The sequence below is a fragment of the Procambarus clarkii genome, chromosome 86 (genome assembly GCF_040958095.1).
Source record: "Procambarus clarkii isolate CNS0578487 chromosome 86, FALCON_Pclarkii_2.0, whole genome shotgun sequence".
Lineage (NCBI taxonomy): Eukaryota > Metazoa > Arthropoda > Malacostraca > Decapoda > Cambaridae > Procambarus > Procambarus clarkii.
The window spans coordinates 7,108,693-7,133,374 of NC_091235.1; the positions used below are offsets into that span (position 1 = coordinate 7,108,693).

General features: G+C 48.5%; 2 protein-coding genes across 2 annotated transcripts; both read left to right on the plus strand.

Moving 5' to 3' along the window:
* Nucleotides 1-4,728, plus strand: LOC138358761 (basic salivary proline-rich protein 2-like). Its single transcript, XM_069316934.1, has 3 exons — nucleotides 1-21; nucleotides 2,465-2,979; nucleotides 3,270-4,728. Exons 1-3 carry the CDS (start codon nucleotides 1-3, stop codon nucleotides 4,726-4,728), a joined length of 1,995 nt encoding a protein of 664 aa, XP_069173035.1.
* LOC138349608 (uncharacterized) lies at nucleotides 3,929-23,043 on the plus strand. The gene is made up of 4 exons (XM_069317070.1): nucleotides 3,929-4,818; nucleotides 16,223-16,410; nucleotides 18,937-19,118; nucleotides 20,524-23,043. Exons 1-4 carry the CDS (start codon nucleotides 4,728-4,730, stop codon nucleotides 21,740-21,742), a joined length of 1,680 nt encoding a protein of 559 aa, XP_069173171.1. The 5' UTR covers nucleotides 3,929-4,727; the 3' UTR covers nucleotides 21,743-23,043.
* The last annotated feature ends 1,639 nt before the right edge of the window (nucleotides 23,044-24,682 follow it).

A 24,682-nucleotide genomic window follows, 5' to 3' on the forward strand; every position in this document is an offset into this window, starting at 1 on the left:
ATGATAGTCAGAGGTGGCACAGTATGTGGTTGGCAACACCTTGGTCGCGGGTTCGCATCCCCCTCACAGCCCCCAGACTTTAGGAGACGAAGGGAATTATCAGGGGAAAGTGCCAAGCCATTACGACTATATATAGCACTGGGAAAGGGTCAGGATAAGGATTTGGGATAGGACGGTGGGGAAGGAATGGTGCCCAACCACTTGGACGGTCGGGGATTGAATGCCGACCTGCATGAAGCCAGACCGTCGCTCTACCGTCGAGCCCCATTGATTTTCTCAATAATAATAATAATAATAATAATAATAATAAAAATAATAATAAAATCGATAAAGTCCGATTTACTTATCAGGCAGAACGATTTTCGTTATCTTCAAATATTTAGTAACAAAGTGTTTTCTTAATAATATAAATATTATATTAAGGAAGTGAGTTACTGATTTAGTTATGTTAGATTAGATTATGTTACAAAAGGTTAAGTTACGATATGTTAGGATAGGATTGGTTAGATAGATTCGGATATGTAAGTTAGGATAGGTATGCTAGGATAGATTTGGTTAAGCAGGTTAGGATAGGATACGATAGGCTATATTACATTAGGAAGGCTAGGTAGTTTAGGTTTGATCAAATTTCTCTTAGTATGACTTAACGAAAAAATGTTACACCAAATAATTATTATTCCCCCCCAAAAAAAGGGAAAGTTTGAAAATATAAATTTTTCAAGACAATTCGGCTTGTTAGGCAACTGTGCCTATTAGTTATGACATAAACTAAGAGGTGTACCCAGCTTCTCGGTGTATATACAACTAGAGCCTAATTTAGTCCTATACAATGTTAAGGACTAAAATATAATTTCTATATTTTTCAACAGTAAAAGAATGTGGAGATCTTACTACCCCTGGGAGGTTGACAGGTCCTAACAGCCAAAAAAACACATGTTTTTTCATACTAACTCGTTCCGCTGCGCACTGAGAACAGGTTTCATCTCTGCGCATGTGCGTAACGCACTCGATATAATCAGTCCTTAATCAGCGTACTACCCTCACTCCCATTTTAAGCCACGATAAATGGGATTATGTGAGTGTACTCATTTTTTTTTATGTAAGTTTGTGGTATATGGTATTATGTATGTAGTATATGGTATAGGTACTTGGTATGTTGTGTGTGGTATATGGTATGTGAGATGGGGGACAGATTCCCAGATCCTCCCATAAATATGAGGAATGGACATCATTATTACCCACCAACAGTTTACTAGTTTGTTAAAACGATTAAAAATTTATCAAAGAAACTGAGGCTTTATGAATTTAACAACAACGTGCCAGTCAAAATTCTAATTCCAGACTGACGGAACGAATAGATAATACGAAATGTAATCATTAAATGATTAATCCCACCACTGACTACTTAGTCTGGGTTCATAATTAGTCAAATAAAATCCTAGCTAAATGATACACTGCTTAAGCATCAATTATAAACACTTTCTGACTAATATAATGATTTAAATTATAATGTAAACTAGTACTTGAGTGTATAAATAGTTGAGCCTATAGCCTATGCATACTCAAGTTGCTAAATGTAACGCAGTATTCATACTAGACAAGTAGATACTCTATACTTGTCTAGTATATTTCAAATCATACACACACACACACACACAAAAGCCAAGTTTATAATAACTCACAACCTTCCATTCTTCCCACTCCCCATATATATATATATATATATATATATATATATATATATATATATATATATATATATATATATATATATATATATATATACATATATATATATATATATATATATATATATATATATATATATATATATATATATATATATATATATATATACATATATATATATATATATATATATATATATATATATATATATATATATATATATATATATATATATATATATATACTATGAGCTGAAGATATGTTCTATTTTTTACAAATATAGGTGTATGATATTTGGCATATGGTATGTTGCATGTGGTATATAGTCTGTGGTATATGGAATGTGATTTATAGTATGTCGTATATGATATGCGATATATGGGATACGGTCCACGGAAGAGAGGATAAAGACGAAGTATAAAATAATTATTCGCAGCCTAACCGTGAATTTGGAGGAAATGGGCTTGTCAACAACGAGGGGGTGGGGGTGGGGGGTCATAGAGTGAGTGGGGTGGGGGTCAGAAGGGGGTGGTGGGGGAGGGATGTGTTGTCGTCAGAGTGACTGGTACTCCAGAGTACACACCTGAGGCCAGCACTCAGGTGTGGGAGACGAGACAGTTCACCTTCTCCCAGCGTGGCGTCAGCTCGGCCTCCCTCGCTCTCTCCCACACACCTGCCTCCCACTATCACCAGAGGCCAGAAACAACACTGAAATGTTGTGTGTTTTACACTAATCATCCTGTAGGTGCTCGCGTTTAAGCAAAGTGTTGGGTAGGTGAGTGCCAACAACCGCTCCAGGGCCCAGGAGAGTGCCAACAACCGCTCCAGGGACCAGGAGAGTGCCAACAACCGCTCCAGGGACCAGGAGAGTGCCAACAACCGCTCCAGGGGCCAGGAGAGTGCCAACAACCGCCCCAGGGGCCAGGAGAGTGCCAACAACCGCTCCAGGGACCAGGAGAGTGCCAACAACCGCTCCAGGGACCAGGAGAGTGCCAACAACCACTCCAGGGACCAGGAGAGTGCCAACAACCGCTCCAGGGGCCAGGAGAGTGCCAACAACCGCCCCAGGGTCCAGGAGAGTGCCAACAACCGCTCCAGGGACCAGGAGAGTGCCAACAACCGCTCCAGGGACCAGGAGAGTGCCAACAACCGCTCCAGGGACCAGGAGAGTGCCAACAACCGCTCCAGGGACCAGGAGAGTGACAACAACCGCTCCAGGGACCAGGAGAGTGCCAATAACCACCCACAGGGGCCAGGAGAGTGCCAACAACCGCTCCAGGGACCAGGAGAGTGCCAATAACCACCCCAGGGACCAGGAGAGTGCCAACAACCACTCCAGGGACCAGGAGAGTGCCAACAACCGCTCCAGGGGCCAGGAGAGTGCCAACAACCGCCCCAGGGTCCAGGAGAGTGCCAACAACCGCTCCAGGGACCAGGAGAGTGCCAACAACCGCTCCAGGGACCAGGAGAGTGCCAACAACCGCTCCAGGGACCAGGAGAGTGCCAACAACCGCTCCAGGGACCAGGAGAGTGACAACAACCGCTCCAGGGACCAGGAGAGTGCCAATAACCACCCACAGGGACCAGGAGAGTGCCAACAACCGCTCCAGGGACCAGGAGAGTGCCAATAACCACCCCAGGGACCAGGAGAGTGCCAACAACCCCTCCAGGGACCAGGAGAGTGCCAACAACCGCTCCAGGGACCAGGAGAGTGACAACAACCGCTCCAGGGACCAGGAGAGTGCCAACAACCACCCCAGGGACCAGGAGTGCCAACAACCACTCCAGGGGCCAGGAGAGTGCCAACTACCGCCCCAGGGGCCAGGAGAGTGCCAACAACCGCTCCAGGGACCAGGAGAGTGCCAACAACCGCTCCAGGGACCAGGAGAGTGCCAACAACCGCTCCAGGGACCAGGAGAGTGCCAACAACCGCTCCAGGGACCAGGAGAGTGCCAACAACCACCCACAGGGGCCAGGAGAGTGCCAACAACCGCTCCAGGGACCAGAAGAGTGCCAACAACCACCCCAGGGACCAGGAGAGTGCCAACAACCCCTCCAGGGACCAGGAGAGTGCCAACAACCACCCCAGGGACCAGGAGAGTGCCAACAACCACCCCCAGGGACCAGGAGAGTGCCAACAACCGCTCCAGGGACCAGGAGAGTGCCAACAATCGTTCCAGGGACCAGGAGAGTGCCAATAACCACTCCAGGGACCCGGAGAGTGCCAACAACCACCCCAGGAACCAGGAGAGTGCCAACAACCCCTCCAGGGACCAGGAGAGTGCCAACAACCCCTCCAGTGACCAGGAGAGTGCCAACAACCCCTCCAGGGACCAGGAGAGTGCCAACAACCACTCCAGGGGCCAGAAGAGTGCCAACAACCACCCCCAGGGGCCAGGAGAGGGCCAACAACCACCCCCAGGGACCAGGAGAGTGCCAACAACCACACCAGGGATCAGGAGAGTGCCAACAACCACACCAGGGACCAGGAGAGTGCCAACAACCATCCCCAGGGGCCAGGAGAGTGCCAACAACCATCCCCAGGGACCAGGAGAGTGCCAACAACCACTCCAGGGACCAGGAGAGTGCCAACAACCACTCCAGGGACCAGGAGAGTGCCAACAACCACCCCAGGGACCAGGAGAGTGCCAACAACCACCCCAGGGTACCAGGAGAGTGCCAACAACCACTCCAGGGTACCAGGAGAGTGTCAACAACTACCCTAGGGACCAGGAGAGTGCCAACAACCACCCCAGGGGCCAGGAGAGTGCCAACAACCGCTCCAGGGACCAGGAGAGTGCCAACAACCACTCCAGGGACCAGGAGAGTGCCAACAACCACCCCAGGGACCAGGAGAGTGCCAACAACCACCCCAGGGTACCAGGAGAGTGCCAACAACCACTCCAGGGTACCAGGAGAGCGCCAACAACCACCCCAGGGACCAGGAGAGTGCCAACAACCGCTCCAGGGTACCAGGAGAGTGCCAACAACCACCCCCAGGGGCCAGGAGAGTGCCAACAACACGGACCAGGAGAGTGATGGCCGAGGAAGGGCCGGTCACCTACAGGGCGGAGACCCACAGACACTATTTCTTCCTGAACGAGAACAGCTTCACCCTTCTCAGGCCAGGTAGGACAGTGTAGCCAGGCCAGGGCTGTGGAAGAACAGTTTAGACATACATATATACATACGTATACATATATGTATACATAAAGGTCACTGGTAGTAAGGGCATGAAGGTAGAGCACAAGACACAGGTGACCTATCATCTCCAAGTACAGCAACTGATAAAAAGTGGCAGGAGAATGTAGAGTAAACGTCAGGGGTGACACTCCTAGTGTGTGTGTGTGTGTGTGTGTGTGTGTGTGTGTGTGTGTGTGTGTGTGTGTGTGTGTGTGTGTGTGTGAGAGAGTGCGTGTGTGTGAGAGAGTGCTTGTGTGTGTGTGTGTGTGTGTGTGTGTGTGTGTGTGTGTGTGTGTGTGTGTGTGTGTGTGTGTGTGTGTGTGAGAGAGTGCGTGTGTGTGTGTGTGTGTGTGTGTGTGTGTGTGTGTGTGTGTGTGTGTGTGTGTGTGTGAGAGAGTGCGTGTGTGTGTGTGTGTGTGTGTGTGTGTGTGTGTGTGTGTGTGTGTGTGTGTGTGTGTGTGTGTGTGTGTGTGTGTGTGTGTGTCAACAGAGGCACGTCATGGGTGAGCGGCTCCCTGGTATATGTCAACAGCATGACGACCTTAAGACATTAAACTCCAAATATCATTAAAACTTACACGGTCAGATGGACTCTTAAATATACTTGTGCTAGTAGGGTAAACGTGGACACTTATGGTGGTACTTGAGCAGGGTTGTGGTGCTGCTGCTATGGCCCACACCTGTCAGTGGGGGGCGTGGCCTTGATCCACACCTGTCAGTGGTGGGCTGGGGGGCGTGGCCTTGATCCACACCTGTCAGTAGTGGGTTGGGGGCATGGCCTTGATCCACACCTGTCAGTAGTGGGCTGAGGGGCGTGGCCTCCATCCACACCTGTCAGTAGTAGGCTGAGGGGCGTGGCCTTGATCCACACCTGTCAGTATGGGCTGGGGGGCGTGGCCTTGACCCACACCTGTCAGTGGTGGGCTGGGGGCGTGGCCTTGATCCACACCTGTCAGTGGTGGGCTGAGGGGTGTGGCCTTGATCCACACCTGTCAGTAGTGGGCTGGGGGGCGTGGCCTTGATCCACACCTGTCAGTGGTGGGCTGGGGGCGTGGCCTTGATCCACACCTGTCAGTGGTGGGCTGAGGGGTGTGGCCTTGATCCACACCTGTCAGTAGTGGGCTGGGGGGCGTGGCCTTGATCCACACCTGTCAGTGGTGGGCTGGGGGCGTGGCTTTTATCCACACCTATCAGTAGTGGGCTGGGGGCGTGGCCTTCATCCACACCTGTCAGTAGTGGGCTGGGGGCGTGGCCTTCATCCACACCTGTTAGTAGTGGGCTGGGGGCGTGGCTTTCATCCACACCTGTCAGTAGTGGGCTGGGGGCGTGGCCTTCATCCACACCTGTCAGTAGTGGGCTGGGGGCGTGGCTTTCATCCACACCTGTCAGTAGTGAGCTGAGGGGCGTGGCCTTTATACACACCTGTCAGTAGTGGGCTGGGGGCGTGGCTTTCATCCACACCTGTCAGTAGTGGGCTGGGGGCGTGGCTTTCATCCACACCTGTCAGTAGTGGGCTGGGGGCGTGGCTTTCATCCACACCTATCAGTAGTGGGCTGGGGGCGTGGCTTTCATCCACACCTGTCAGTAGTGGGCTGGGGGCGTGGCCTTCATCCACATCTGTCAGTAGTGGGCTGGGGGCGTGGCTTTCATCCACACCTGTCAGTAGTGGGCTGGGGGCGTGGCTTTCATCCACACCTGTCAGTAGTGGGCTGGGGGCGTGGCTTTCATCCACACCTGTCAGTAGTGGGCTGGGGGCGTGGCTTTCATCCACACCTGTCAGTAGTGGGCTGGGGGCGTGGCTTTCATCCACACCTGTCAGTAGTGGGCTGAGGGGTGTGGCCTTGATATCGTGCTACCAACTGCCTTGTTAACAACTATCTCATCTTTGCTGGTGTTTATAGTGTGTTGAGAGTGCCACTGTGATAACGACTGTACTACGGCTCGTTAAGTGTGGGCAACAATGGTACTTAACGCTTGGGCTATCTTATCACATATGTACTCGAAACATATGTGAGTACATCATGTGTGTTAGTAGCAGAAGCTGGATATGTGAGTCTTTATGTACTCCTCCTATTGATCTTACCTTCAGGATAGGTGTGTGGGGTCCACTACCACCAACAGGATGGGTGTGGGGTCCACTACCACCCACAGGATGGGTGTGGGGTCCACTACCACCCACAGGATGGGTGTGTGGGGTCCACTACCACCCACAGGATGGGTGTGGGGTCCACTACCACCCACAGGATGGGTGTTGGGGGTCAACTACCACCCACAGGATGGGTATGGGGGTCACCTACCACCCACAGGATGGGTGTTAGGGGTTCACTACCATCCATAGGATGGGTATGGGGTCCAGTACCACCCACAGGATGGGTGTGGGGGTCCACTACCACCCACAGGATGGGTATGGGGTCCACTACCACCCACAGGATGGGTATGGGGTCCACTACCACCCACAGGATGGGTATGGGGGGTCCACTACCACCCATAGGATGGGTACTCACAAACAACCCAACAATACCACACTCAGTTACTATCTCTGAGTGACGTCAATCAGATTAATGAATCAGCGGGAGTTACACAACACAGATGACACGGTTTCGAACCTCGAGTTACTAGGGGGTTGAGATTTGGGAACCTTCCAGCCACTGTGACGCACCGGGACATGCGCGCGTCATTTGTTTACACCCCGTTGGGTCTGGCCCATAACTGGATGGGTGACCATGGTGGCATCCTTGCCCCCTTGATTAGACACACGTTGATAACTCGCAGGCTTCATGTCCCCAGCAGTGATAAAATATATGCAATGCTGAGCCAGATTTCAATGCACTGATGAGCTATTCCTCTGGTAATTGTTTGTTTGCATCCCTTCTGAACCCCAGGGGAGTGAGGGAACTATCAGGGGGAAAGCGCCAAGTCATTACGACTATATAGCACAGGGAAGGGGTCAGGATAAGGATTTGGGATGGGACGGAGGGAAAGGAATGGTGCCTAACCACTTATGGACGGTCGGGGGATTGAACGCCTATCTGCATGAAGCGAGACTGTCGCTCTACCGTCCAGCCTAAGTGGTTGGGCGATAACCCAGTAATAAAAAAAACGAAAAATTCTATTGCTCGCATATTATCTATAATTATCTGAATTATTTGAATCACCTGCCAGCACTCGGGACGTAATCTGAGGATCACAGACGCAGGAGATAGTTCATAATCTATGCCTCGGCGGCACTTGGAGGTCAGGTCCGCAATCTGGGTAATTATATAATCTATTAATCTATTAGAGTGTGAGATACGATACACGCGACTGTTCGTCTGTCCTGACGTGTACATTTCTGCCAGTTTCGTACACACAGCCCTACGTCTGTTCGAACACACAGCCCTACGTCTATTCGTATACACAGACCTACGTCTGTTCGTACACACAGCCCTACGTCTATTCATATACACAGACCTACGTCTGTTCGTACACACAGCCCTACGTCTGTTCGTACACACAGCCCTACGTCTGTTCGTTCACACAGTCCTACGTCTGTTAGTACACACAGTCCTACGTCTGTTTGTACACCAGACCTACGTCTGTACGTACACACAGCCCTATGTCTGTTAGTACACACAGTCCTACGTCTGTACGTACACACAGCCCTATGTCTGTTAGTACACACAGCCCTACGCCTGTGCGTACACACAGCCCTACGTCTGTACGTACACACAGCCCTACGGCTGTTTGTACACACAGCCCTACGTCTGTACGTACACACAGCCCTAAGTCTGTGCGTACACACAGCCCTACGTCTGTGCGTACACACAGCCCTACGTCTGTGCGTACACACAGCCCTACGTCTGTACGTACACACAGCCCTACGTCTGTGCGTACACACAGCCCTACGTCTGTACGTACACACAGCCCGAAGTCTGCGCGTACACACAGCCCTACGTCTGTACGTACACACAGCCCTACGTCTGTGCGTACACACAGCCCTACGTCTGTGCGTACACACAGCCCTAAGTCTGTGCGTACACACAGCCCTACGTCTGTGCGTACACACAGCCCTACGTCTGTGCGTACAAACAGCCCTAAGTCTGTGCGTACACACAGCCCTAAGTCTGTGCGTACACACAGCCCTACGTCTGTGCGTACACACAGCCCTACGTCTGTGCGTACACACAGCCCTAAGTCTGTGCGTACACACAGCCCTAAGTCTGTGCGTACACACAGCCCTACGTCTGTGCGTACACACAGCTCTACGTCTGAGTCTATTCCGTATTTATCATGGAGTCTATTTATAAATAAATAGCAGTCTATTTACCCTGGTGTCTACCTTTCCATCCGGTCTAACATATAACCGTTATTCTCTCTCTGTACAAACCTAACCTAACCTACCTTACCTACCTAACCTAACCTACCTTACCTAACCTAACCTAACCTAACCTAACCTTACCTAACCTACCTTACCTAACCTACCTTACCTAACCTACCTTACCTAACCTACCTTAACCTAACCTAACCTAACTTTACCTAACCTACCTTACCTAACCTAACCTACCTTACCTAACCTAACCTACCTTACCTAACCTAACCTACCTTACCTAACCTAACCTACCTAACTTAACCTAACCTAACCTAACGAAACCAGATCAAACCTAATGATTATCTTGAGATGATTTCGGGGCTTAGCGTCCCCGCGGCCCGGTCCTCGACCTGGTCTCCTTTTTATTACACACCCCCAGGAATCAGCCCGTAGCAGCTGTCTAACTCCCAGGTACCTATTTACTGCTAGGTGAACAGACGCATTAGGGTGAAAGAAACTCTGCCCATTTGTTTCCGCCTCCACCGGGGATCGAACCAGGAACCTCAGGACTATGAATATGAAGCGCTGTCCACTCAGCTGTCAGGCCCCTCCCCCCCACCCCTCCCGACCAAAGTTAAGGAAAATAAGAAATAACATTTCGTATTTTATATCTACTCGTCTATCTTTAAAATGAAATGTATGTGTCTGTCCATTGGAGGGTGGAGGCCAGATGCCTAGGGCCAGCTGCACCAAATTTCTCCAAGTAACTGTTGTTGGTCACGTGCCCAACATGAACAGGTCCAGATGTGTATCAATGAAAAGTGTCAGATGACACTGCTGACGTCAAGCCCTCGACACATGTCACAATACCTGTATCACCCAACTCTCAATAATTATATTATTATATTTAATATCATAAGTTGTTGCACTGATCACAGCAAAACTTAACAAAAAATTCTAATCATAATACTTATACTCCCTTTAACAACCCACAACATTTGATGATTTGGTTACCTTTTCCTTACTCTTTATGGAGAAGTTGTTGATGAAACTACTGTGTGAAGTGTTGTAATAGTGTTATAGATTGGTGATAGTGTTGGGGAGATTGTGGGGAGAGGGGGGGGGGAGGTGGGTGTAGAGAGACAAACTGACCCAGAGAACCCTTGATACCTGCTTGATAAGGTATCAATCGAATCGGTATCAACCCTTCTAGTACTCACCTAGTTGTGCTTGCGGGGGTTGAGTTCTGGCTCTTTGGTCCCGCCTAAAATCTATGCCCTTGTGCACGACGTTCACCTGGTGGTCACAGTGTACAGTGGTCCTTGCCAAGGGGACAGGAGGCCTGCAGCTTGCCAACCATGGCCACTGCCTTGGTAGAGGGGACCGGCACTCAGGGGGAAGTGAAGTCGATGACATCATTGAGATGGCACTCAGCGGGAGAGAGAGAGAGAGAGAGAGAGAGAGAGAGAGAGAGAGAGAGAGAGAGAGAGAGAGAGAGAGAGAGAGAGAGAGAGAGAGAGACAGAGAGAGAGAGAGAGAGAGAGAGAGAGAGAGAGAGAGAGAGAGAGAGAGAGAGAGAGAGAGAGAGAGAGAGAGACAGAGAGAGAGAGAGAGACAGAGAGAGAGAGAGAGAGAGAGAGAGAGAGAGAGAGAGAGAGAGAGAGAGAGAGAGAGAGAGAGAGAGAGAGAGAGAGAGAGAGAGAGAGAGACAGAGAGAGAGACAGAGACAGAGAGAGAGAGAGATACGTGGAGGAGTGCCGACCACTACTCTCTCAACCCGTCCTGTTAACAAATTTTCCACGTTTTTCTTACGTTAAAAACAACAATGATACAAATGCACCCAATTAAGAAAAGTAACTGGTAAAAAATATTGACGTTTTCTATGGATTGGACTCGATAACTTAGGGAGCTGGAAATTCAGATGATTCATAGAGATGTGAGAAAGTTTTGTTTTAGCGTGAGAGTAGTGGGGGAATGGAATGAACTAAAGGAGCAGGTTGTGGAAGCAAACTCTATTCATAGCTTTACAACTGGGTATGATAGAGAAGCAGGACAGGAGTCATTGCTTTAAACAACCGATGGCTAGAAAGGCGGGATCCAAGAGCCAACGCTCGATCCTGCAGGCACAAATAAGTGAGTACACACACACACACACACACACACACACACACACACACACACACACACAGAATAAATTAAGGAACACCAGATGTCACAACCCTGTAGGAGAGAAAAAATAAAGGGACATGATAACCACATACAATATACTGAGAAAAAATTAACAATGTGTATTAAGACAGCTTTAAAATGAGAGAAAGTGGGACGAGAGGACGAAAATGGAAGCTGGAAACGTAAATAAGACGGAAAAAGACAAGGCAGTTCTCGTACACTGACCTGCGGGGCCTCAAGTGGAATGCACTGAAAGAAGATGTTGTGGAAGCCACCTCCATCCACAGCTTTAAGGCCAGATTCGACGAAGAATTCGAACGCCAGCATCATTAATGATTAGACTCCACTGGTGACAAATCACCATACTAAGGTCTCACTCCCTCACAATGACTCGCTGTTTTCTGTTGCTTAGGTACTCCCTTATCCACTGGAGTACCTTATCTGTGTGTGTATGTGTGGTGGTGGGGGGAAGAGGGGGGTGGGGGATGTACATCATCTGATTCTTTGCCAGCCCCCAGGGCGGTCGGGGCCTCGTATGTGGCCCTTACTAGAAATTTAGGTCCCTATTGGTGACAGGACCAAATAGTTTCTTCCATGTAATTTGAAAATGCTTCTGCTCAGTCCCGTATATTAATATTTTATATATATATATATATGGTCAACTATTCGGATTGAATTCCGTTTAACTTTGTGTTGCGTTTGATATGAGCGACCTGCTCCACCTGCCTGTATACCTGCTCCACCTGCCTGTATACCTGCTCCACCTGCCTGTATACCTGCTCCACCTGCCTGTATACCTGCTCCACCTGCCTGTATACCTGCTCCACCTGCCTGTACAGGTGGATGAATTTGAGAAAAAAAGAAGTTGTGTGTCTGGCGTGTGCGTGACAGTGTGTGCGTGGCGTGTGCGTGACGGCGTGTGCGTGACGGCGTGTGCGTGGCGTGTGCGTGACGGTGTGTGCGTGACGGCGTGTGCGTGACGGCGTGTGCGTGACGGCGTGTGCGTGACGGTGTGTGCGTGACGACGTGTGCGTGACGTGTGTGTGACGGCGTGTGCGTGACGGCGTGTGCGTGACGACGTGTGCGTGACGTGTGTGTGACGGCGTGTGCGTGACGGCGTGTGCGTGGCATGTGCACGTCCCCACGTGAAGAACAAGAGGGTACGTGCAGCGGGAAGCAGACTTGTTTACTGCAGGAGAGTGTGGCTGAGCAGAGGCTGCTGGCCTCCTGGCCGGCGGTGCCCGGGGTCACCCTGCCCATCCCGTCATTATGACTGTCCTCAACTACCTGTCCTCCGCCCGTCACTCTCACCGCCAGACACTGTCCCCTCACCACCACCAGTCACCAACCACTTGTCTTCAGTTACGAAACCATTTCATCTTTGTTTACCTTAATTAAATACTTTTCGAGTGGCGAATCAACCCGTCCTCAGGCCCGGCTCGTTAGGCCATCCCCTGGAGACGCATTCATCAATATTAACATAGTAATACAAATACGTTTGTTCTCATATATAAATTAATATTATGTTGTGAAATTCAATGTATGGTTAGGTTTAGGCGTTTAGGATCTGTTGGCGATTATTTGTATTGTTGTTTATGGGTGAAGCATTTACAGTTGTGGTTCGAACAGCGGTCGTCAGCGAAGCACTGTTCGAGAAGTGTTCGAACGTCATCAGTTGTGAGTCGTGTGTAAACCGCTTTTCATTCATAAACAGGGGGTTTGGCGGGTGCATGGAATCACTTTTGGATCTTTGTTTGGAGGACGGGCTGATACAGGCCAGTCCATCCTCTAAACTAAAGGCCAAAGTCCATTCCATGCACCCGCCAAACCCTCTGTTTATGAATGAAAAACGGTTTACACACGACTCACAACTGATGACGTTCGAACACTTCCGGAACAAGTGGTTCACTGACTACCTTTGTTCGAACCACAACGCTGTAAATGCTTCACCCACGTACTACAAATACAAATAATCGCCAACAGAACCTAAACACCTAACCTAACCAATGTCTAAATAGGTACGGTATGCTAATATTTAACAATATTAATTTATGTTTGAGAAAATTTGTAATTTGGATAAACAGCATGTTAAAATTAATGAATGCGTCCTTTGGGGTCGACCGCTGGATGGAATGGACTTGGTCTGAGGACGGGTTGTGTGTAAACCGCTTTCAATCATAAATAGGGAGTTTGGCGGCTGCATTAACGAGCATTTGACCTTTGTTGATGAGGACAGTCTGTGTAAACTTATTAAATCTCAGCCTGTCCCTTCACCCTCCGACCCGTACCCTACCATATATATTTAGCTCTAAGAACCATTAATAATTTAAAAATTGAATCTAAAACAACAACAACAAGATTCTTGAGAGCAAAGTTACAGCCCCGCTCCTGTGCCAAGTAAGTCCACTACGGGCTCGCCATAGCCCGTGCTACTTGGAACTGTTTGGTTCCCAGTAGCTGAATCTTAAACAACAACAACCATTAATATCAGTCAGTGAGAATAACAAATTATTCCGTGTTGTAGAGCGTCCAGTATACGGCAGTCACCGCTGGGACTAACTGGGTCAGGTGTCCTAGTACAGTCACTGGTGAGACTAACTGGGTCAGGTGTCCTAGTACAGTCACTGGTAAGACTAACTGGGTCAGGTGTCCTAGTAAAGTCACACACACACACACACACACACACACACACACACGCACACACACACACACACACACACACACACACACACACACACACACACCAGGTTGGGGGAGGCGGCGAGGCGTGGATAACCTCAGCATCACGGTGATAATCTGTGATATCCTGTGATGTGTTGAGCAGATGCTCCTCCTAGGTCGCTCATGTACGGCAGTGAGTGCTGACCCTCAGGCAGTGCCACCACCTGCTGACCTCGGCACTCGTCTGTATACTCACCTAGTTGTGCTTTCTGGGGTTGAACTTCGGCTCTTTGGTCCCGCCTTTTGGTCCCTTTGGAGCCCTGCGCTTGTTCAACAAGGAGCAGGGCTCCATCAAGGAGCATATAATCTCCTCACACAACCAGACCATCACCAGAGACATCTTAACAAACAATGAAATAATCGACAGGTATAACGACAACAAAAGACTCGACATCAGCGAGGCCCTACACATCAAGAAGTCAAGACCAGCAATCAACAACCAGTTAACATATAATCACATAATTACATTCTACCCACTTCAAGACCCCGAGCCGACACAGATACAGTAGAAGCAAGAACATAAGCTCCTTATGTTCATGGATGTAATAGTCTATTAATATCCATTATGTTTCATCCACTCGTTCATCTCACTCACGTCCTGTACCACCTCACCCAAAGCGAATATAAGTCTTTGCAAAATCATGGTAAATGAAATAAAAATTACGGGCTCACTATAGCCCGTGCTACTTGTAACTTTTTGTTCTGAGTAGCTGAATCTAAAACATCAACAACAGCATGATAAAATGGTCTTTAAAAATGTAAGGAGTGTCTTGCGAAGCGCATCCCTAAGCGTCAGTCCATAATAAATTGTGAAAATGAACTTTGAAGAGTTAATTTTTCAACTTCCCTCGACACTGAAGAAAAACAATAAATATTGAGAAGATTCGTGTTAGAATCATTAATCTTACCTTTTAGGTCATATTCAACAACATATGTTTACAAGAAAGACTGCTACCAAAATATACTAATAAACAATTGTGTAACTAGCTTCAAAAAGATTGTTATTTGCTTAGCTAATCGAACTATGGGGTTCTGTTCCTGAACCCGTTATGTGCTTCTGTAACCCTTTCACCACCGCCCACGGCATGTGTATGGGGTCCACCACCACCCACGGCATGGGTATGGGGTCCACCACCACCCACGGCATGTGTATGGGGTCCACCACCGCCCACGGGATGTGTATGGGGTCCACCACCGCCCACGGGATGTGTATGGGGTCCACCACCACCCACGGCATGTGTATGGGGTCCACCACCACCCATGGGATGGGCATGGGGCCCACCACCACCCACGGGATGGGTATGGGGTCCACCACCGCCCACGGGATGTGTATGGGGTCCACCACCACCCACGGGATGTGTATGGGGTCCACCACCACCCATGGGATGGGCATGGGGCCCACCACCACCCACGGGATGGGTATGGGGTCCACCACCACCCACGGGATGGGTATGGGGTCCACCACCACCCACGGGATGGGCATGGGGCCCACCACCACCCACGGGATGGGTATGGGGTCCACCACCACCCACGGGATGGGTATGGGGTCCACCACCACCCACGGGATGGGTATGGGGTCCACCACCACCCACGGGATGGGTATGGGGTCCACCACCACCCACGGGATGGGCATGGGGCCCACCACCACCCACGGGATGGGTATGGGGTCCACCAACACCCACGGCATGGGTATGGGGTCCACCACCACCCACGGGATGGGTATGGGGTCCACCACCACCCACGGGATGGGTATGGGGTCCACCACCACCCACGGGATGGGTATGGGGTCCACCACCACCCACGGGATGGGCATGGGGTCCACCACCACCCACGGGATGGGTATGGGGTCCACCACCACCCACGGGATGGGTATGGGGTCCACCACCACCCACGGGATGGGTATGGGGTCCACCACCACCCACGGGATGGGTATGGGGTCCACCACCACCCACGGGATGGGCATGGGGTCCACCACCACCCACGGGATGGGTATGGGGTCCACCACCGCCCACGGGATGGGTATGGGGTCCACCACCACCCATGGGATGGGCATGGGGTCCACCACCGCCCACGGGATGGGCATGGGGTCCACCACCACCCACGGCATGGACATGGGGGTAGATAATACATGAATGAATGGTATTGAGAGCACTTCCTTACTGTCCCCCACAGACAACGCAGAGTTACTACGAGGTCCGCGTCGCGTGGTGCGGCTGTGCGTGTTCGCGCTGGTGCTGCCGGCGCTGCTCATCACTATACCCTTGTACGTGCGTCTGGTCCTCTACCCTCCGGGGCACTACCCCATGGTGCCCACTGACCAGCGGCTCCTTAGTCGCCACGTCTCCAGTGTCTGGTGCCAGGTGTGTGGGGTCACTACTGGTGTGTGTGGTCACTGTTGGTGTGTGGGGTCACTGTTGGTGACATGTGTGTGTGGTCACTGTTGGTGACATGTGTGTGTGGTCACTACTGGTGTGTGTGGGTGTCACTGTTGGTGTGTGGGAGTCACTGTTGGTGTGTGTGGGTCACTACTGGTGTGTGTGGTCACTGTTGGTGACATGTGTGTGTGGTCACTACTGGTGTGTGTGGGTGTCACTGTTGGTGTGTGGGAGTCACTGTTGGTGTGTGTGGGTCACTACTGGTGTGTGTGGGTCACTGTTGGTGACATGTGTGTGTGGTCACTGTTGGTGACATGTGTGTGTGGTCACTGTTGGTGACGTGTGTGTGGTCACTGTTGGTGACATGTGTGTGTGGTCACTGTTGGTGTGTGGGGGTCACTGTTGGTGTGTGGGGGTCACTGTTGGTGTGTGGGGGTCACTGTTGGTGTTAGGTGTGTGGGGTCACTGTTGGTGTTAGGTGCATGGGGTCACTGTTGGTGCCTAGTATGGGGGAGGGTCAGGGAAGGAGGGTGGAAGAGAAGAGAGGAGAGAGAGGGTGGAAGAGAAGAGAGGGGGGAGGGAACTTGCCTGTTCATGGGAATGTGATAAAAGTTCCAAAAGTTCAATAATCTGTTGTCCCATCTTGGCAACAACTGACCAAGTTTAGCTACTCTAGAAATAAAAGTTCTTGACTCTTAGTTAACCCAAAGGGGAGGAAGGGGGAGAGTGCTGGCACCACCCATTATTTTGAGACAATGGGATCTTTTGTGGTCATCGTGTCAGCAAGGCGGATAGCCCGCCTGCTTTCATACCTCTCACTGTATTTCCCACTTCTATACTTCCCTTCACCTATGCCTCTCCTTCCTCTTTACTCCCCCCCTCCCCCCCATAAAAAAGGATCTTTTTGTGTCTTGACTTTTTACTCTGATAACCTTGAACACTATAGTCATCCAAGCAAAACTCATGTCATCATTTGAACCGAGGAGAATTGACTGAGAACACTGCTGAAGTGTGCACACTGACACGGGCTGTGAGCGCTCGGGAGCATACATGAGGGAGGATGAGCTTTTACCTCACCCACTTTCACAGACAATGATGACTGGCTTCTCTGCCTCCCTTCCTCCCCTCCCTCCCTTCCCTTCCATCAAGGTCATGGTTACGCTGGAGGTGATGCCATGCAGCAACAGTCAAGCCATGAATCTGTGGGTTTTCTGAACAGATTCTGATTGTCCCTTTTTGCCCTCTCACTGTCTATATAGATGTGGCTGCCCTAGGTATTCCTATCATATTTATGGAGCAGGAGAGGGGGAAGTATCACTGTTGTTCCCTGGAGCTCTACGTAGGGAGAGCTCCATGCTCTAAGTCTTGTAGAGCATGTGCTCTCCTGGGGCCAGATTCACGAAAGCACTTGCGCAAGCACTTACGAACGTGTACATCTTTCCTCAATTTTTGACGGCTTTGGTTACATTTATTAAACAGTTTACAAGCATGAAAACTTCCCAATCAACTGTTGTTATTGTTATAAACAACGTCCTGGTTTTCGGAGCTCATTAACTGTTTGATAATTGGAAACAAAACCGCCAAAGACTGAGAAAAGATGTACAGGTTCGTAGGTGCTTCCGTAAGTGCTTTCGTGAATCTGGCCCCTGGTGTTCATGGAGCACTTGTGTCCTCGCTGCTTATAACTCTTACTGCACCTGCAGTATTGACAACTATTTTCCTGCTAAACTGTGTTCTAATTTTGACGTTTACAGGACGTTACTGTTAGCCGTTCTGTGGTTGATGTTCTTTGCTCCGGTTCGGAGGGGGTGTTGGACTAGATTACCTTCTCTAGGCAATTCATTAATAACCCTAATTACTGAGGTCGCTAATAATTTTGTCACTTCTTGGTGGTACAACAAGGCATGCATTTCCAAACAATTAGAATTGTGCCAAGTTGTGATGCTTCCAGGAGCATTAATTACTGACTTTGGTAAGAATGTTGGCGAGTCTGGCTGCTGCTTGCTGCCGGCAGCTTTGGTGGACGTGGAGCAACGTCCTGGTGGACGTTGTTTTGACGCAGACGGTTCCGTCATTGTGGAGCCGGACGGTTCCATCACTGTGGAGGTGAACAGTTCCATCATAGTGGTGGCAAATGTTTCTTGTCACATGTTTGATATTTACCTTTTCAGTAAGTCTTATTTACCTTTCTTGACTGGGGACATGCGCCTCCGATGCGACATGCGTCACCTCTAGATACCCAGGCTGTGTCCTGGGTATCTAGGATGCTGCCCAATGACTGCATGCTCTCCTGCCCTCCCAAATGAGGAGTAACAAGCATTAGCAGAAAATAGTAGGCTGGAGGTGGTAAGACTCAGATAAAGAACAATGCGAACACACGGCCAAGAGGTTCCACAAACAATTTATAATAACACTGATGGTCACAGATCTTTGTGCTAAAATTCGTATTTATGATGATGTATGAGAGAAAGATGAGGTATTAACCCGGTGTCTTCCCTCTCTCGCTCACAGTCGCAGACGACTCACATGAACGGCAGTCACAGCACTTTCCTCAGCTCTGGCGACCCTGCCACCTGCGCTAACCGCTCTACATACTACATGCTTCACTCCATCACCCTCCAGGACGACGTCAAGGAGTACTGGGGCTTCCATCTTCTCAAAGGCTCTAAAGTCACCGTCTCCGCTTGCTCCAGGTGTGTAATCAACTGCGGAGTACTCGTCTAAATGTACTCGTCGAGATGATCTTGTCTATATGTATTTCTTGGGTCAAACGTCTACTCTTAAGGAACCTGACCGTCAATGATACGATGTAATGACTCAATTCATACGTTTTTTTTCATGTTTGATTTTAAAACTGTGTATCGAATTGGCCTCGACAAATTCCTTATCTAATCTATTCTCTTTATTTACGACCCTGACACTGGAGAATTGTTTTCTGTTACTGACTCATCTGTGTCCCCAGTTTCCAGTTATGTTCCCTGGTTCAATTGTTCTTTAATTTGAACATTGCTTCTATTCCCACTTTGCCAATCCTCCACAGTATCTTGTACGTCTACCCTAATCTTTATTTCCCCATTGTGATGAGACTCAGTTCTCTCGGCTTCTGTGTTCACTGTGTTCACTGTTCAGTCCGCTTAACTCAGGAACAAGCCTTGTTGCATATTTTTTTTAACCTTTTCTAATTTTGCTTTGTGTTTCTTTAGGTAGGGGTTCCATGCTGGGGCAGCATACTGAAGAATGGGTCTCACAGAGGATGTATACAGTGATCAGAAGGGATCTTCGTCCAAGTTGGTGAAGGATAACGGGACGTTTGCCAGTGTGGCATTTGCTGCCCTCGTTATCCTGCTGATGTGTACCTCTGCTGATAGATCCCCCTGTTATGTCCACTCTTCCATCTGTAAGATGGAAGACTGGACATAAGATAGAAGATGGATCACTTTTCCATCTTTTATCTGTAAGATGGAAGCACTTATTGTTTGGGTCACGTTATTTATTGTTTTATGTGCTATCTTTCTTTTATTATTTTGTTCTTATATTTAATTTGAGCATTTGGTCGAATGCTTCCGTTAGTAAAGCGAGGCGCTCACCTAGTTCTGAGCCCACTGTGTTCACCTCATGGCTTCTGTTTTATCGTTCAACGGCATCTGGTCCCTGGATATCTCTGGAGGTTAATTACCTCCACAACTACTATCACTCGTTATCACCCTTCTGTCACCCTCCTGGCATACTCGAACCCCCTCCCCTAAGGCAGCATACTAATTCTACTGTTTGTTATACTCTTTCTACATTGTCTGCTGTACTCAGTGTTGTATGTAGTGTTATTGTTTCCTGTGTGTTACTTCTCTCTTTAGTCTGCTTTTTCTTGCATTTCTCACGGTGGGGAATCTGGCGTTTCACATTCTAAGGCTGGTCTGACGTAGGTTGTGTAATGTGTTGTGAATGATTTCCCTCTTTTGGTTTGTTGAGGCCGTTTTAGTGATCCGTTGGTTGGTGCCGGTTAGAGTATGTAATGTCTTAAAACCTTAAAGAGTCAGCATGTAAATTAACAGTTTTGTCTCGGGGTCTGGTGTCGAGACTCACTCTAAATTCTTTCCGCAGCACGAATGGCGCGCAGCTCATGATCTTGAGGGGCGTGGAGAACCTCCGGCGATGTGCCTGGATCGGTGAAGAAGACTCGGCCGAGGAAGTAATGATACAGGACGTTGAAGATCACGCAGGGGACAGCGAGACTCAGCACGGCGCACACGTCGACGGCCAGAACCGGCAGGATCAACAACCGGACCTCACGGAAGCACAAGACGAACTCCCGCCCGAAGGAGATAATACTGAGGACACTGGGTTACAGACTATTGAAACCGATATCCTGAATTTCAAGGATCACTCAGAGGAGAGACGTCAGGACTTGCATGAGCTCCTTCGACAAGCTGTGAAGATGAGCAAGAGCAAGAAAGAAATCTTGCGAATTCTTCACACAGTCGGACGAGGAAGAAGCCAGAAGCTGCCAGAGAGAATCAGACACATGATGGGACTTAACTCAGACGAAGTCTTACCTCCCTCGTCGGCCGAGACTCCTCAAGGAACAGCTGCAGGAGGAAGTCAAAACAAAACAGGCGAGGCAAAAACGTTATTAAAAAGAAGCGTTCGTGAATTGAAGCCAACTGAAGACTATGATGGCGCCTTTGAAATATTTGATGACGTCGAAGAGGACACCACCATAACCAAACATGGCAGAAACAAGTTCAATTCCAAGTCGAAGAATCCGTATGACTCAGTCGAGAAAATGGTTGGAGGACAGATCTTTTTCCCAGAGGGGTTGAAATTTGAGCGCGGGAAGTTTAACCAGACCACTTACATGGATGGTTCGAACGAGGAGGAAGTGTCCTCGTTCTCCAGCAGCGAAGAGGCCCTGGCCAGCTGCGAGGGAGTCATCATGGCCCTGCCCCTCGTGGCCTACCGCAGCTGTAGTTACCGCTGGACCGAGACCAACAAGGTAGTCTACGACATACCCATCACCGGAACCTACTACTTTGTCTTCTCCAGCGACAACGAGATTTCCGCCAATAACCTGTTCTTCAACGTGACGCTCGAGCGAGTAGAGTACGACACGCGGGAGTCTCAACGAGTCTGTACGAACACCACGGACTGTCTAGTCCCCTTGGCCTTCTGGTCGAACGAGGAGACGCTGGTGACAGTGGCCCAGGAAGACAGGTGGGACCGTTCGTACATGCTGGACACGACCTGTAATCCCAGAGTGCCTGTCTACCTCACCTTCCTCCTCCTGGCGCCGTTACTCATACTCTTCTGTGCCTTTCAGTAGCCCCCAACTGGACAGATGGTAAACTCCTCTGTAACGGTGCTCTGCAGTGTACTGTAGACGGTAATGAGCTCAGAAGTGTACATTGTTTACCCAGGTGGTCCCTGGGGTATACCCAATAATGTGCACAGCTCTGACAGGACCATGCCCTCCCCCACCGATGCTCAATACCACACACAGGATTGAGAACAACAATGTTATGGTCTGACGCAAAACTAACAACAGATGCATATCTCGCAGTGTTGCAAAACGTTTTAACAAATGTTAAATTAATTAAAAAAAAAATGTATGTGTATTGTAATATTAGAAACAGAGCTAATCATTATTAACATTCTACATAAGTGAAATTATGTTGTAGTAATGTGACTTCTGTATATTGTATTAATAAAGGAAAAAAAATGAATATACAGTATTGACAATTACGATAACAGAGGGCCTAGACAAATATGTATTCTGAGGCCATATGTGTATACTGTATACGTATGGCTGCCATGCAGATGTACAGGAGAGAGGTGGTGTACAGGCAGGTGTACAGGATAGTGTAGCGAAGCTGTTCAGTACAGGTGGTGGAGAGTGTTGCAGTGTTACAGTGTGTGAAAGAAGTAAGGTTACAGTGTACGTATATGTGCTACGTACTATGGACATACATATACACAACAAACGTTGTAACCACATGTATAGTAAACATATGGATATATATATATATATATATATATATATATATATATATATATATATATATATATATATATATATATATATATATATATATATATATATATTCTATCTTCTTGTTTACAAAGACATTGCCGTCCATTGTATCCTTTGTATGTTAAAAATCTATTTTGTATAGTGACGTGATTATGTATCCTGAAGCCCCACGACCATACACGTACCCTCGTGTATGATACTTGGCCATACATGGGTGTATATATATACATCCTCCAGTGACGACACACCATACACACCTGGGGCCAGATTCACGAAGCAGTTACACAAGTACTTACGAACGTGTACATCTTTCCTCAATCTTTGACGGCTTTGTTTACATTTATTAAACAGTTTACAAGCATGAAAACTTCCCAATCAACTGTTGTTATTGTTATAAACAGCCTCCTGCTGTTTCGGAGCTCATTAACTGTTTAATAATTGTAAACAAAGCCGTCAATGATTGAGGAAAGATGTACACGTTCGTAAGTACTTGCGTAACTGCTTCGTGAATCTGGCCCCTGGTCGCTATGATGTATTCTTATCTGTATATCGAAAATACTGCCAGGAAACTGGGAATAAAAATTATCCAGCGCTCTCTTATTTTCTCATACTCCCTCCCCATTGTTGTGTTGATGGTTGATGTGTTGGAGAGTTATGAATGGACCAGCTCTCTCTCTCTCTCTCTCTCTCTCTCTCTCTCTCTCTCTCTCTCTATTCTTGAAGTTTTATCACTGACTGGATAATCAATGAGCCTTCATGACGTCACGTCACACGAAGGACGTCCATTGTGAAATTCTACTGAATGAAAAACAGCTGAATAGGTTGTCATTACCCTTAAACTGTTGTCCTGGATACACCCACGCTGTGTACTACACCCGCACCGTTATCCTGGGTATACCTTGACCGTTATCCTGGGTATACCTTGACCGTTATCCTGGGATTATACCCTGTCACGTTCCGCCTTGTAACAACGCCCTGTCGACCTCAGTACTTACACGCAGGCAGGCACCAACACACTGTTGCTCCCCAGAGTGTATCCAGAGTATTCACAGAGTGTACCTAGAGTATTCACAGAGTGTACCTAGAGTATTCACAGAGTGTACCTAGAGTGTACACAGTGTACCCAGAGTGTAGTTAAGTGGGGTGAAGCTCCTCGAGACGTTGAGCTCACCACCAGATACTGCTTCTTAACTACTCTCTCTCCGGAACTACTGCTGCACTATTTCTGGGACTACTGCTTCATAGCTAATGGTCCTGGGGGCTACTGCTAGGTAACCACTGTTGCTGGGGGCTACTGCTAGGTAACTACTGTGTCAGAAGGCTCATGCCTGATGGCTGTCAGAGCAACTACATGTAAACATGGTATAGATCGTGACTACCCCAACCCCCCCAGTTTACTCCCCCCCCCCCTTGTTTACTGTTTACCGTCCTTTAAAACAGCACTGCTGCTTCAGAAACGTAATTTAAGGGAGTGTAAATTGCGTGGGGGGGACAAGGGCCAGCAACAGGGGCTGTCAAAGGGGGACCATTGATGCTGGAGGAAGACGACTCCGTGCGGGTGTTCACGGGTCTGTGAGCGTCTATAACTGGCCTCGTCTTGGGGTCTTTGACAGCTCTCGTCACTTGGAGCCGTCGTGAAGGGTCCCAGTTATGTCCTGCTGTCTATCACCATGGCTTTCTTTCCTGCTTTCCTTGTCCTTCTGTCTGTTTTCTATGTTTTTCTTTCCTGCTTTCCTTGTCCTTCTGTCTGTTTTCTATGTTTTTCTTTCCTGCTTTTCTTTCGCGTCTGTCTGTTTCTAGCTATTATTTTTATGTTTGTATTTTTCTATGATTTATTCCTGCGTTGTCTCTTCTTAACTATATATTATCATCTAACTCGGAATTTTGATATATGATAAGTTAGCGTTAGTCATTTGTTCAGTCTGTGTGGGAGTTGAGAGCATATTTGGAAGGTCTAGGTGGTACCGTCGGGTTCATTCTCGACTCAGGATCAGGAAGCCCGGGTTCGAATCGCGGCTGGGACAGAAATAGTTGGGCTCGTTTCCTATCACCTAATGCCTCTGTTTACTAATCAGTAAACATGTATCCAGGAGAATCCTGGATACATGTTTATTTCCATAATTTACATAATTTCCAGAGGAAATTATTATTAATTAATTAATTAGGAGGAGGGGAGACCTTAGCCTGTTTATATACAAAGTCTGCCTGTCCCAGACATAATTAATTATTATT